The sequence below is a fragment of the Mastacembelus armatus genome, chromosome 18, assembly GCF_900324485.2.
Source record: "Mastacembelus armatus chromosome 18, fMasArm1.2, whole genome shotgun sequence".
Classification (NCBI taxonomy): Eukaryota; Metazoa; Chordata; class Actinopteri; order Synbranchiformes; family Mastacembelidae; genus Mastacembelus; species Mastacembelus armatus.
Genome location: NC_046650.1, coordinates 1,631,732 through 1,647,978, shown reverse-complemented (window position 1 = coordinate 1,647,978; position 16,247 = coordinate 1,631,732). Strand labels below are relative to the sequence as shown.

General features: G+C 37.3%; 1 protein-coding gene across 2 annotated transcripts in view; it reads left to right on the top strand.

Annotated features, from left to right (window-relative positions):
• Positions 1 to 4,442: 4,442 nt before the first annotated feature.
• Positions 4,443 to 16,247, top strand: part of eml3 (EMAP like 3) — a 45,369-nt gene continuing 33,564 nt past the window's right edge. The window contains exon 1 of one of the 2 annotated variants that reach the window (XM_026331061.2): positions 4,443 to 4,939. In XM_026331061.2, coding sequence (XP_026186846.1) covers positions 4,915 to 4,939 — 25 coding nt within the window. In that variant the 5' untranslated portion in view covers positions 4,443 to 4,914. The remainder of the gene's footprint in view (positions 4,940 to 16,247) is intronic. The other variant, XM_026331069.2, reaches the window with a different exon arrangement.

Genomic DNA, 16,247 nt, shown 5'->3' with positions numbered 1-16,247 from the left:
GGATTCATTTCCACCTATTATTGGATTATAGTAAAGTCAAAATAATGTTACCTGACTGCATTGGTCCCAATAATGAAAATATAATATGGATTCATTTCCACATATTATTGGATTATAGTAAAGTCAAAATAATGTTACCTGACTGCATTGGTCCCAATAATGAAAATATAATATGGATTCATTTCCACCTATTATTGGATTATAGTAAAGTCAAAATAATGTTACCTGACTGCATTGGTCCCAATAATAAAAATATAATATGGATTCATTTCCACCTATTATTGGATTATAGTAAAGTCAAAATAATGTTACCTGACTGCATTGGTCCCAATAATGAAAATATAATATGGATTCATTTGCACCTATTATTGGATTATAGTAAAGTCAAAATAATGTTACCTGACTGCATTGGTCCCAATAATAAAAATATAATATGGATTCATTTCCACCTATTATTGGATTATAGTAAAGTCAAAATAATGTTACCTGACTGCATTGGTCCCAATAATGAAAATATAATATGGATTCATTTGCACCTATTATTGGATTATAGTAAAGTCAAAATAATGTTACCTGACTGCATTGGTCCCAATAATGAAAATATAATATGGATTCATTTCCACCTATTATTGGATTATAGTAAAGTCAAAATAATGTTACCTGACTGCATTGGTCCCAATAATGAAAATATAATATGGATTCATTTCCACCTATTATTGGATTATAGTAAAGTCAAAATAATGTTACCTGACTGCATTGGTCCCAATAATGAAAATATAATATGGATTCATTTCCACCTATTATTGGATTATAGTAAAGTCAAAATAATGTTACCTGACTGCATTGGTCCCAATAATGAAAATATAATATGGATTCATTTCCACATATTATTGGATTATAGTAAAGTCAAAATAATGTTACCTGACTGCATTGGTCCCAATAATGAAAATATAATATGGATTCATTTCCACCTATTATTGGATTATAGTAAAGTCAAAATAATGTTACCTGACTGCATTGGTCCCAATAATGAAAATATAATATGGATTCATTTCCACATATTATTGGATTATAGTAAAGTCAAAATAATGTTACCTGACTGCATTGGTCCCAATAATAAAAATATAATATGGATTCATTTCCACATATTATTGGATTATAGTAAAGTCAAAATAATGTTACCTGACTGCATTGGTCCCAATAATGAAAATATAATATGGATTCATTTCCACATATTATTGGATTATAGTAAAGTCAAAATAATGTTACCTGACTGCATTGGTCCCAATAATAAAAATATAATATGGATTCATTTGCACCTATTATTGGATTATAGTAAAGTCAAAATAATGTTACCTGACTGCATTGGTCCCAATAATGAAAATATAATATGGATTCATTTCCACATATTATTGGATTATAGTAAAGTCAAAATAATGTTACCTGACTGCATTGGTCCCAATAATGAAAATATAATATGGATTCATTTCCACATATTATTGGATTATAGTAAAGTCAAAATAATGTTACCTGACTGCATTGGTCCCAATAATGAAAATATAATATGGATTCATTTCCACCTATTACTGGATTATAGTAAAGTCAAAATAACGTTACCTGACTGCATTGGTCCCAATAATAAAAATATAATATGGATTCATTTCCACCTATTACTGGATTATAGTAAAGTCAAAATAACGTTACCTGACTGCATTGGTCCCAATAATGAAAATATAATATGGATTCATTTCCAGATATTATTGGATTATAGTAAAGTCAAAATAATGTTACCTGACTACATTGGTCCCAATAATGAAAATATAATATGGATTCATTTCCACCTATTACTGGATTATAGTAAAGTCAAAATAATGTTACCTGACTACATTGGTCCCAATAATGAAAATATAATATGGATTCATTTCCACATATTATTGGATTATAGTAAAGTCAAAATAATGTTACCTGACTGCATTGGTCCCAATAATGAAAATATAATATGGATTCATTTCCACCTATTATTGGATTATAGTAAAGTGAAAAGTGTTCTTTTCTCTCTGCTCTATCCACTCACCCCAACCGGTCGAGGCAGATGGCTGCCCAAACTGAGCCTGGTTCTGCTGGAGGTTATTTCTTCCATTAAAAAGGGAGTTTTTCCTCTCCACTGTCACCAAGTGCTTGCTCATAAGGGATTTGTTGGGGTTTTTGTTTTTGTAAAATGCCTTGAGATGATTGTATTATGCTACAAAACAAACTGAATTAAATTAAATTGAATTAGTGGTGGTGCCTTTTTGTTCTAGTTTTTCTGTTATGTGGTCAGACAATCAGTCATCCAACAAAACATTTTCAGTTCTCAGGCCAATAGACACAGTAATTTGGTGGGATAAAGGATAAACCCTATAGTTTATTCAGATGCTTCAATTCACATCTCATATTATAGATATAGATACAGATATAGATATATCGTAGATCTTGGACAGGATGATTCTTTGTCTGCTGAGACTTGAGGTCCAACACACAATAGAGCCTACTGTTTCATTACAAAGAACACATTGATGTGGAGGATACTGCCCATGCTTCACCGTGTTTTGTCTCATTTGGAAGAACCTGCAAGTTATGTGAGGATTATGTTCTTTGATTTTTCAAGTGCATTCAATACCATCCAACCAATCATCCAAGGAGATCGTTGAGGATTTTCGAAGGTCTAAGCCCCTTCCTTATCCAGTCAACATCTGTTCTGCAGACACTGACCTGGGAAAAAGTTTGGACTGGTCACTTACCACAGATGTTCTATATAAAAAAGGGCAGAGATGACTTTTCCTCCTAAGGTCCAGGCCGTCTGGGAATTCACTGTTCCCCCTTCACAACATCCTGATGGAGCAGAGAAGCGACTCACCTCAGTGCATTGCAGGACATGAACTAAACTGACTACTCGTCATCTCATCATATCTATATATATATCTATCTATCTATCTATATATATATATATACATACACACATATACATATATATACAGTGGTGTGAAAAAGTGTTGGTCCCCTTCCTGATTTATTATTTTCTTGCATGTTTGTCACACTTTGTTTCAGATCATCAAACAAATTGAAATATTAGTCAAAGATAACACAAGTAAACACATCATGCAGTTTTTAAATGAAGGGTTTTATTATTAAGGGAAAACAAAATCCCAAACTACATGGCCCTGTGTGAAAAAGTGTTTGCCCCCTCTGATAAAACATAACTTAACTGTGGTTTATCAAACCTGAGTTCAATTCCTCTAGCCACACCCAGGCCTGATTACTGCCACACCTGTTTGCAATCAAGAAATCACTTAAATAGGACCTGCCTGAGAAAATGAAGTAGACCAAGAGATCCAAGGAAATTTAAAAACAAATGAGAAAGAAAGTAATTGAGATCTATCAGTCTGGAAAAGGTTATAAAGCCATTTCTAAAGCTTTGGGACTGCAGTGAACCACAGTGAGAGCCATTATCTACCAATGGCGAAAAACATGGAATAGTGGAGAACCTCCCCAGGAGTGGCCGGCTGACCAAAATTATATATTATATTATATTATTTATATTACATATATATATCTCTATATATATATAGAGATATATATATTTCACCCAAAGAGAGCTGGGATTGGCTCTAGCAGATCCCTGTGACCCTAAAGAGGAATCTATATTCTTGTACATGTGGAATTCTTCATATTTGTGACTTTGGTGAAGATTTCTGAGTCCACTTAGGACTGCCTACAGGCACCCTACCAAATGAAATACTTCTTCTAAGTTATATCTTAAAAAATCAACATGTAAACAAAAAGGAAGATGAAAAGAGGAATTTTCCTTATTTTTTAGTGGGAGACCTTCCCAAGCATTAGCTTCCGGTTCACCTCAATATCCTATATATTATTATATACTTTAGTAAATACATCTTAATTCAGAATTAACATAAAGTTGCCTGGGCATTTACATAGAATCAGAAAGAGAGAATAAGGAAAAATAAATATGCAAAAACAAAATACTTTTGCGAAGGATGGTCTTTTGTTTCCTCTTTCATGTTTGTTCTAGTCAGCTCCAGTCAGACTAGACCGTCTTCAAGATGGTGGACTGGAACAACTTTCGGATCAAGCAAGGCACAGGGAGCACGTGCACGGCAAAAGGCCTGCCACGTGGTGGCGACAAACGCCTTCCTAATGCAATCTAATTAATGTGACAGGCGCTGAAGTGGAGCTTGGCTGCACATGGCATTGTCTTGGTACACTACAGCTTTTCACATTTATAACCCGTCTCTGCATTAGAGTTGCCATCTGTCCCTTATGTCGTTTTGAACTTGCATCGTGTTGTAGTTTTCAAACTCTGCCTCAATATATCTAGTCTATCACTATAGAGGGGAAAGTAAGAAATCTGCAAATACTGTTGAGAAAGACATCACCTCACTTCCGGAGGATGGTCTCATGAGGTTCAGCCAGCGATTGGGCTGTTTGTTTTGATATTTCATCGTATGTTATACCCGCAATTGTAGTAAATACTATTCTATTTCCGCGTAATATAGGGAATAATTTTACTGCTTAATAAACAATAGTGCTTTATTTACTGGGGGAAAGCGACGCTTCCGGTGGTTGTGTTGTTAAAGCTGGCAGTTTGACACAAGTTTCAGTCCAGCTGTGTTTATTTGGGCCAAGCCGAAGCGGCAGCTGCAGCAGCAGCAGAAGCAGAAGAAGCAGAAGCAGAAGCAGAAGAAGTCGTAGAAGAAGCAGATGAAGTCGTAGAAGAAGAAGAAGAAGAAGTCGTCCAAGTCGTCCTAGTCGTCCTAGTCGTCCTCAGTGTGTGACTCTTCTGTCAGCATGGAAAACACACTTCGGTGCAGGCGTTACCTTTAGACAAGCTTGCTGCCACGGAAAGAAGCTCGGATTATGAATTCCTCTACAAACAGTCTGGGTGAGTACACGAACCATAATCGTGTTTTGAGTTCATGTTTAGTGATTGCTGATTGTTATGGCAGCACTAAGAGTCTTACTGCTCAAGTCGACATGTCAAATTACGGTAAAGAGGTGGAAGTAACGGCGGTTTGGTGTTTCACCAAGTGTAGACGCTGTGAATTACCGTGCAAACATGATAAAGTCATAAAGCGGCTGTAATTTACTGTCAATAATAAGTAAAGCTTGCAGTTATTTCGCAGTGTCTGCTGCTGAGTCCCTCCGTATGTTTCGGGGGAAGAGTGGTGCTGATAGTGGGAAGAAGAGCTCCTGTTCTCGTTTGAATTGTGAGGAGCTTTATATTCTTGTTATATTCCAGTTAAAAGAGTGGTTCCCGAGGAGCCTGTCTCACGGTTTATTCATGCCACCGTCAACGTTAAGCAACGCCCTGTCAGTAGCAGTTTTTCACATAGTGATGAGGCATTTAGGAAGCTGATCTAAATGAGCCGCTTCATGTCCTCACGGCCTGCTCAACTTTTTTTGCTGCTGGTTTCGCAGTGGGCACGGTTGTTTGGCCTTGTATCGAGCTGTCTTTGGCAGATCTGAGGTGTGACTAACTTTCTCTGTTTCTTCATTTGTTTCGATCTCTGCGACTAACGTGAACTCTCAGCACTGTTTATTATGAAACATCCGGGTTTGTTCAAATGACCCTTTCTGTGCATGTTTTATTTTTTATTTTTTTGTTAATAGGTACATTAGGTGCCTCATTGACGGGGCTGTCAGCACATCAGACAGCTCTGCTCTTTGGTTAATATTCTGAACAAGCACATGGAGCAATATTTTGTACAAATTGTTGTCTTTCCAGAGACTGGCCCAGGTCACGCACAAACAACAGGCTCCTATGTTTAATTAAAACGTGAATTTTTATGCCGACTTTTCCCATGCAAGCTGCTCCACCCCTGCTGCTCCCACTGTGCTGTTTTAAAAGGAGTTATAACACTGTTGCACAATGCTGCCTGTGTTGCATATCTGTACGCCCACCTTTAGTGCTGATGATGTTCACTTATCTTGTAAAATGGTGGTAAATCTTTGACTTGAATGTACTGTTACTTTGTTATACATGTGCTCCTGCCAAGGTCTCACTCTCAGCTGAATGGACTGCACCATATCATAATGTGAATATGATGTACAGTTTTGAAGGAGTCTGTCTACAAATGTAGGGGAAAAGGTCAAGGTCTTAAAACATGCATATCTTATGGTATTAGCCTGCTTTACAACAAAAGCAGTTAGGACACAACTCTTTAACGAATTACTGTTTGTTTGAAATCGAGCAAATAACTGGTGGAGTAATTGTAGCACCATTTTTAGGGCTCTGGAAATATACTAAGGGCATGCAATAACATGCAGCATTCAAATCTGTTATGCATTTTATGTACATAAATATGTACGACAGCTTAGTTTACAGCTGAGGAGTACAGCAATAAGAGCTGAAAGTGTTAGAAGTAAATGATAAAATGAGTTTGTGGAGCAGCATCTGACAAAAGGTAAAGTACAGATTAAAGCCTATGTTGTTTTTGAATCTCCTATTTAGACTAAGGATTTCTTCATATGTGCCCATGTCGATACATCTAAACCAGTCTTTTTAATTGCCTAGTTCCCTGCAGTTATTGCAGACAAACAGGAAATTGAAGTACGCCACTTTCTGAGATTTTTCCCAGAAAAGAAACAGAGGAACCAGACACTGAAGCTGTGTCCGACTTCTAGATTAGATAAGTATTTATGCATTTATTGTACTAATTTGTACACTATATGGTTTTGAGTGAGTAGTGCTTTCACACCGAAATCATGACAAAATGAAGTACTCTTCAAAACATCAGCATACAGAATAAAGTCTCTCTATTGAAAGACATGGTAGTGATGGATGTGATGCTCACAGCTGACACACATTAAAACAAATTGTGGTGCTGGCAGAGCCCTATATGCCTTTAGAATTATGAGCACTGCAAAATCTCACATCATTCATTAATAGTCGTGATAAAAATGTAACCACCACAGTTTGCATTTTCTACACTGTTTGCAGGTGACTGGGGTAGTATGAAAAGAAGTGGATCGTACTTATGGATGTGTTGTAGGAACTGGATACTAGACTCAAAATGGGGCCCAGTCACTCAAATGAAAATTGCTCTCACCTTCTGCATGTTTGTTTTGTTAGTAGAATAAAGTACTTATTAACAGTTTGCCACATTTGCAACGAACGATCAACTGATTGAATTGGGATGCACCCAGTGTTAGCAAAACTGAAGTAGCAATAATGAACAAATGTACTACACACACAAAAAAAGCTGTAATTAGCTGCAATTATTCTTTATTTTTTATCGTTACGGTTTGAAAAACGGAGACAATGCCAAAATTACTGTAATGTGGATTTGGGACACAGTGCAACTTGTGCAGCGATCAACAGGAAGTTGCATCAGCAGACAGCAGCTATTTCAGTGTTTTTCCCTGAATGTTGTAATGCTGTTTTTTTTTTTTTTTCTTCTGAAGAGCATGTAATGTTTTTGGTGGAGGCAGACATTCACTTTCTTTCTGTTTTTCAGAGCTAAGTGCCAAAGGCTGCCATTGAACATGTAGTCAGATTTATAGTTTTGTTTGATCAGATAGATTTTGGTTTATTGGTTTAAACCAAACTTTCGTCAGTTGTAGAGTGTTTTTTTTTTTTTTTTTTTTGGGCAAAGTTCTGGAAGCATTTCACAGGTTGGAGTCTTCATCTCTGGTCTTTAAAGGTATCAACAATAGTTTCAGCAGAAGTGTCAGAATTTGAAATACTCCTTGCATTCTCCACTGCCATGACATATAAATCAGAGAGAACAAAAACAACCCAAAGTCAATAAGCTCTGGTTATTAAATCAATGAATCTTGTCCTTCACTCAGTGAGGTCATGGTGCTGCAGAGATTTATGTTCCACCCACAGAGTCCATCACTATTTTGTTGTCTTTTTGCAGAGCTAGTATGGTCTTAATCATTGTTTTAGCAAGATATGACAAATCTGTGTCTGTAGACCTGCTGCCAGCACTGTGTGTTTGTACACGTACCATCTCCTCTGGCTTTTTAGTAGGTCTCTTTAGGTACTTTTATCTCCTAAGGCAGTTGTGCATTTATTTGAATCCTCAGAAATGTTCTGCTGTTAAACTCTGTTACAGGTGCACTAGAATGGATCATAAGTCATTCTTACAATGGCAAGAAAATCAGGAGGGCTCATAGGTTGTTTGCCTTTCCAGCTCAAACAGTTTTTTTGCTGCTGTGTTTTTAGATGGTAAACTGAAACTTTTTTAAAAATTACACTGTTTGTCAGAAAAGATAAGCAATTTAAAGATGTCTCCTTAGGATTTAGAAGATGATGATGAATCAAAGAAATTGTCAGATTAATTGTAATTGTTGACAGTTGTAATGCTAAGTGTTGCAGAGGAGTGCTGATGTCCTGAGTTGAGATAAAAGTGGAGCAGGGGACAACTGCACAGCCACACAGCCAGACAGCAGGATGACTAAAACATCTGGGTTTGTAAGGAGAAAGATTTGGATTTACAGCAACTCAGCTGCTTGGGCAGTTTTACAAAAGCATTTTATTTGACTTTAACAGGGAGGTTGGTTGGAGCCTAATCAATGTGCTTGTGTTAGACTAAACTCAATAATTTGGACTGTGGGTTGTTTCTATTTTGTTCCGGTGCCAGCAGCTGCTGGCTGTGTTTATTAGGTATGCAAATGCCCCAACCATATCCTCCCATGCCAAAACACAGACACACTTCAAGTTGAATTTTACATTTTGTATGTAGAAAAGCAGACTACTGGTGGAACCAGGAGCTGGTCTGTAGCCAAGACTGTCTGGTGTTTGGTGCTGGGTGCCCTTTACACCATGAAACACTGTAATGTTGCACATCTCCCCCATACAAGTTGTGCAGTCACTCTCATGCAGCAGTGGAAGAGAAACAGTTTCTGTGTGATGATGTCGCTCTCTGTTTCACTTCTCCAATGGGACCTCAGACTCGAATGCAGGGGTGTACCGGATGTTGAGCGGTAGCTAGGTGTCAAAGTCAAAGAAGAGAACCAAAAGCAGTGAGAGGTGTGTTTTGTGACAATTGGTGCTTGTAGGTGGTTGAGGTCATTATGCAGAGGTAGAGAGAATGAGTGGGTGAACGCCGGGAAACTGTGGCATGTCATGTCAACTACCTGCTGCAGGAGTAACATTTTCACTTTGAAGTCTGATACAGATATTTTAGCACACTTTACAAGGCAGTGTAGAAAATAACCCAGATTACAAACAAAAATAAAATGGGAACCCATTTTAGTCTTATTATATGTGCTGCTTTCTTTCTGCTTCTGGTTGTAATCAAGCTGGATGAAAAGGGAAGTTTTGTGTAAACTCAACCAGTTGGACAAGAAAAACAAGAAAGCCATGCACTGAGATTCAACAAAAGAATCTGATCACTCCATTACTGTGTGGCTGTGCAGCTGTCAGCCAGCCCAAACTCCTACAAGACCTGGAGTGACCCTGGGCTTTACAGAAGAGTAAAAAGGAATGTGTGTTCGTAGCTTTGGAATCAAATCAGAGCTAAGTTTTATAGGATCATTGGATACTTTTGGTTTTTCATCTGAATGCTATCAAACTCTCTGAGGCCTGACATTGATTTCCAGCAAAATATGTTTTTGATGAATCGATCAGGTTCATTTTTGTCAAAAAAACTATAAGGAATTCAAACTTACAGGGGTTCAGTGATCACCCCTGTGTTTGTAGTATTTTTTGTGCTTGCTTTTTCTGCTCCCATGTTCAGCAACTTCTGGCAGATATTGCACTTGGCCTTCCCTGATGTTGGCTGAGTGAAATACTGCCATACTGGGTTAAATTTCTTTTCAGCCATCAGACTATAATTGTACAAAAATATATATATATATAATAATACAAGATTTGTCATTTTAAACTCATTTTTCTATAATTACATTATTCCATGCACATCACAATCCTAATATATGGGAAAAAAACAGGATTGATTTATTGCATGATCCTTATGTTTGTTGACAGACCCTGCTATAATTCAAAGGACCATAGTCGAAGAATATGCATAAACAAATCATATGTGCAACAAGTCATTTGCATGTGAAAGTAGAAACGCGACAAAACGGCTAAAACGTGCACATTAACTTTCCTCATTAAAAGTGTATTTTGTGGTGATAGCATCGTGCCCGTTTTGCGTGTGTCGGACGCACAGACACATTTATTGAGGAACGTTATCCTGCGTGTTTTAGCAAGAATATTCGTCTGAATTTCACATGCGTTTCTACTTTCACATTTGTTGCACACATGACGGTCAACATCAATTCTAATACACTACAATGTAATTACGCATTGGAAATGAATGGTTTTCCCCTGCCATCAATAGCTGAAGCCGTGTGTATGCGACTATAATCATTTAGCCGCTGGGCTTGTTAGCATGTTTTGGTACCTGTGCATAGAGCCTAAACTACAGCTCGCTAACAATACAGACCAGACCGTGCTCTCCAAAAGTAGCTTCATATTCAAACAATGAAATGTATAAGGCTAAATTAAAAACGAAAGATAAGTACTTTCTTACCGATTTTGGACGCTTTTCAGCTCACTAAACAACCTGCTTGTCGCAACACGTCTCCAACACATGCTCCACAACAACACTTAACTGGTCGCAGATATTGTGCAGTGAAATCGGCCCATGCCGATTAATTAAAATGTGCAAAAGATCGGCCGATTAATCAACTCTGCTGATAGATCGGTCGACCTCTATTTCAGATAATTTTAAAGTTCATCTATATAAAGAAATTCACACCTACTTACTGTAGCATAGTTTGTGAGATAATATTTCCACTCCTACAATACTTATATGTAAAATAATAATCTAAAAACGTTTCTGATCTTAACTATTAATACCTGAAAGTGCAATAATCAGGTCCATGTTAGTTCTAATTTCATGTGTTAGCTTGTATGAGACTCAATTTATTTTTGGAACTGAATTTTCTGATTTTCTCTTATGTCACTGTAAATATTCATCTGTTTTTTTTTGGTTTTTTTTTACCATGGCTCTCTCAGACCATCATTGGATATTTGTAATGGTTCTTATTGCACATTGTCAATTTCAGGGATGTCTTAAACACATTGTCCTACTCCTGAAGTAGCCTCTTCGCACATATTTATAGCAATATAGCTACATGTACACTTTACTTGACAGACAAGCTTGTAGATGGGTTTAATAACTGGTTGGCTACACTTTTAAATGCAGTAAATTAAAAAAAAAAAAAAAATCTCTAAAAAGAGGAGTATGTCATTGAAACATTGTGGCACAATTACATTATAGAGATTATAAAAAGCTGATTTGGTGACAGCCTTGAAATTCTATAAAAAAACAGGTGTTTTTCTCTCTCAGTGACACTAATACAAGTTTTTATATCCAGCAGAGTAGACCATTGTAATCCTGTCCTATCTGACCTGATTTGGTGTGCTCCAAATGTGGTGTGCTTTGGGAACTGTGCTCCCTGGGTGTTGTCCAGGGACAGACAAAGAGAACACATTACATCTATACAATGTATGTATTTATGCATCATTTCCCCTCAGTTCTTCTCCCTGCTCTTTTCATAGTAATTTTCAATTACCCTCTTAACACAATAGTTCTATGATTTGAAGTCTGAGTATTGAGCAGAATTCCAGCTGCAGCTGCTGTGATTTTGATGTGGATCAAATTCCTGCTTAACCTGAGCTGTTACCAAACTACTCTGACTCATCCACAGTCTTGGCTTGTAACTGTAAAAATGAAAACAAGAAAACCAGACACTCAAAGTAAAGTGGGAAAGCAATCATGCATGCAGATGTGTGTGTAGATGCTAGTATCCTCCACTATATGAAATGGGAACTTCTGGTGTCTGTTAATGTGTGCTTGTGCTGTGGTTAGATGTTGACAACATTTTGCACACACACTGTATTATTCCTTTAATAAAAATAGGATGTTAGTCTGTCATTTATTAATTTGATATTAGCGGTTGAATTGATCAATACAAATCTGAGCTTTTTTCTGGAGTGCGTTCAAAATCAATTTTTAGGAGATACCCTGAGCATGTAAGAGTATTTAGTATCAATTGTAGCATGGCCCTAGGTTTGGACCTAGCATGATTATTTATAGTACTAATCATATTTTATGAAAATGGCCTTGGATCTGCCATAAGTGATCCATTCATGCTTGTTTTGTGAGCGACACAACCTCTTATTTACTCTGTTGCATAGTTGTCATTTGGTCTGGTTTCTGCATACCACAGAACCTTTTCTGTTTTTGGTCCTTTGTGATCTTTGGGCCTCACATAATTTCAGTTTAGAAGAAAAAAGAAAGGAAATGTAGAATTTGAAGTTCTTTTTCACCAAAGGATTGCCAGATTTAAAAGTTCCTCTAATGAATTGTGATCTGTTTTTCACAGCAGAAAGGACACCTCAGAAAAATTGCACAGATTAGTCTGCTGACATATTAAAAAGGGCAACAGCTGCCTTGTGTCTCAATTGTACATGTGAGTAATGTCGTTTGCAAAAATGGACAGCAGAACTTGGACTTTGTTGTTGAGAAATAAGTCACAAGGGTATGGCTGAAGGTAATCCATGTTTTATCTATGACTATCATACAGTAACAGGATCAATATGAGCATGTCCAAAGTGAGAGATGTGCTGTGCAGTGATAACTTATAAATTCTAAATTATTTGTGATGATTAATTATCCATAACACATACAGGTACAGGCAGGGGCAGACTGAAGCATAAATTCAGGCAAGGAATTTGACTCCATCCCAGGTCACTCTTTAAATAAAAATCAATAGGCTGCTAATTTTGTATGTTAACCCCGTTTGCTGATAAAACAGGTACTAGACTAGTTTTACATTTGGTCACTGTGTTCCTCAGGGAGGAAAAGGATATAGACTTCAGCTACAGATGTATGGCACTAACCAACAACAGGTTTATCTGAATACTGAATTTTTAGAGTAGGTACAGTCTGTCCACTTTCCCCACAGCCTGGGACATAACGTAGAACTAGCAAGTCCATAGTCTAGGCTTACTGTTTTTTTTGTTTTTTTTTCTACTTTAAATGTGTGTGTGTGTTTCCCATAAACAAATACCTCTCACGGTGTGATAACATCTTAATTGTATCTTCAATTACAAATACGGGTACACTCCATGTACACTGGCAGGGTATGGGGAGCAATGTTTTGATGTGCTTATTATTATTATTATTCTTCTTATTATTATTATTATCACTACTAGATACTCCATGAACACTGTCAGATGACTGATAATCAACAGAACTAGAATAGATGGAGTTTAATCAGATATTAAAAATATTAAATGCTAAAGCCTTAGGCTTAATAAATCAATGAGTGCACAGATTTATGGGCATGGAAACAGAGCCCAATCCTGTGGGTCTCTTTGTTTGGTGGTAGATGTTACTAGTCTGAAAGACTTAGACTAGCAGCGCACAGCAACACAAACAGCCAGAGTCAAATTTACTCGCTGTGACAGAACATGCATTTAAAAAAAAAAAAACACGTTTACTCTTTACATTACCCCAGCTACTATGTATAAAAGCAGAGAATAACAGACTGCCTTTATATGGTCCATGTATAAAACTAGCTAACCAAGTTCGAAATCCCACTGCCAAAAAGAGATCCTATGCAGAAACTCTTTTATAGCAGCAGTGGGTGTGGTACCATCAAACTGCCAGTCATGGCTTTACCATAAATACTATTTGGACTCTGAATAGACACAGTTTGTCAGATAAACTGCACAGAACCAAAACTCAGATACTGCATTTAACATTTCTGAAGCACTCCATATTAACGTTGTGCCCCACTAATGTACTTGAGGGCCTGCTGTAGTTCTGTAGTTTTATGTGTACAGGAGTTGCAGATGAATCAAGCTGTTTGGCAGTGGATAATAGGTTTTCTCCCTCAGGATAAATTTACTAATAAATAGTCAAACTTCCTGTTTAGTGTCCCTTCCTGTATAGAATTGATATTTGATGGTGTGATGTGGTGTCCACATATTTCCAGCTGCTACAACACAGAGCCTTACAGTAGAAAGTGATCCAGTAATGTAAAAATTAGTCTTTCTCTCTCTGTGTCTTTTTCTTTCTCTTCACATGGACATGGCCAGAAGAATGGACAGAGAGGGTCCCTATTAGACTAAGAAGGTGGTAAATAGGGGGCTTTAGGTGGCCAAAGAACCAAAAAAAAAAAAAAAAAGCCTATTGTCTGATAATCTTACTGTACGGCATTATTTAAGATTAATATTTAATTTTTAATTAATTTTACTTTAATTTATTGCTCTAAATTTTTTGACACATTTTTGTTAATTTGCCAGTTAAAGATTTCTAAACCAAATTTTTAAAGATCCCGTACGTAAATATCAAACCCACTGGAAAGAGATTAATTACATTTCATTTGGGTGGTTACTGAGAAGCAGTTTTTTGTTATGGCTCCAAGCTTGTTAGGTAAGCCTCATTATTTCTATTGTTATTTGGAATTTGATACTAATACATTTATTTAGAACTAAACAAATACCTGTGTCATGGGTGTCCAATTATACTCTTTGGTTACTAGACATTCATTCACCTATCAGGTGGGAGCTATTGAAAATCCATCTGCTAAAAAAGACTATGAGATGTTAATGTGGGAGAGCAGTGGAGAGGGAAGTTGAACGAGTGGTGAGAGGTTGAGTGAACTCTGCCTCCTCATTGCTGCGGTTTGCTGCTGAGCGGGATCTGCGTAAGCCAATCTTTACAAAAGGAATATATTTTTGTGTGTGTTGGTTTTTTTTTTTTTGTTTTTTTTTGTGTGTGTTTATTTGCCTCTCGATTTTTGGCTCATCTCAGATGCTGGGTCAGGGTTTGGCATCTTACCGGTGGGGACAGACGTGGATGGTTTCCTTCGCTGACGGGTCTAGGTTGGACCTGCCAGGGTCATAGTCGAGTATATCTGTACTGGCGTTAAGCACAGCATTTTTCTTGACGAAAAAACCGTCTAGGCCTACTTTGCTTCATCCTGAGCTAAGTTACTACTGTTTGTCAAGGAGTATCCAGGTCTCGATTTACCACTCTCATCGGTTGGAACATACCAATCAGAGGCAAAGACCCACCCCTATACTGTTTTTGGTTACCTTCATGAGGCAAAAAAACGTCATGCACACTGGCCTTGAGAAATAATTGGTGTACAAGTGTGACCAAGAAAAAAAACTCTGGAGCCCTGGCACTGATTCCCTGTCTTTGTCAACACACCTTTTCAGCCTGAGGTTCCCAAATTTGGGAACTTTGGGGAACAATTAATGAACAGAGCTTGAAACAATACAGTAACACCAAAAGAATATAGTGATGTTCCACATCAAATCAAACAGCAGAGCCTGGGCTACAAGACTATATGAACCTTTTTTACATACTCCAAACACAACAAAAATGACAACTAAATGAATTATTAAATATTAAAGTCCACACAGCACCACTGTCTCAACCCACCCGCCACATTTCCGAGTCTACTGCTACTGTACTTTATGTGAAATGCACAATATGCACCTCAAATGAAAGCAGAGACTCCACAGATTCTGAAGATGTGTGCAAAAACACGGTACAATACAAAGCATTCGAAAGATAGAAGCCAAAACACAGCAACAACTGAAATCCCTTCGCGAAACTATAACTGTAAAAATTGATCTTACCTTTGTTGTTTTGCTGTTAAAACCTGTATTTTACCGGTAAATCCATACTCCATTGTGTTAAGATGGATGCATGTGTTATTTTGAAATCATTCTGGGTGTCTCTGTGGAGTCTAGGACCCAAGGGAGAAATTGAACACCTCCGAATGCAGCAGCCTGGCCTCCCTCCCACGGCATTCTATGGATTCTGATTGGCTGACCATGCTGTCAATCTCATTTTGGCAAACTGTAACATCATTCTATTGGCTCTAATGATTCAAACGAGGTGTCAATCCGTTGTGGAGATAGAGCCCTGGGCAATGACATTAGAGGAAGGGAGCAATAAAAATTGCATTGACGTTTAGGGAAGAAAAAGCTAAATTTTGGGCTCACAGATTCAAAACTTTCCACTTAATTATTGTTTTTGAAAGTAGTGAATACCATGAGTGACATATAAATAAAATATATAGGTTTTTACATGATAAAATACAAATGGCACACATGGTATCTAACTGTGCAACAATGCCATTTTTGGACTCCTCTCCTGGACTTTACTGTACTAAAACCCCTCTAATTTTGTTCTGCTTCAGTTTAT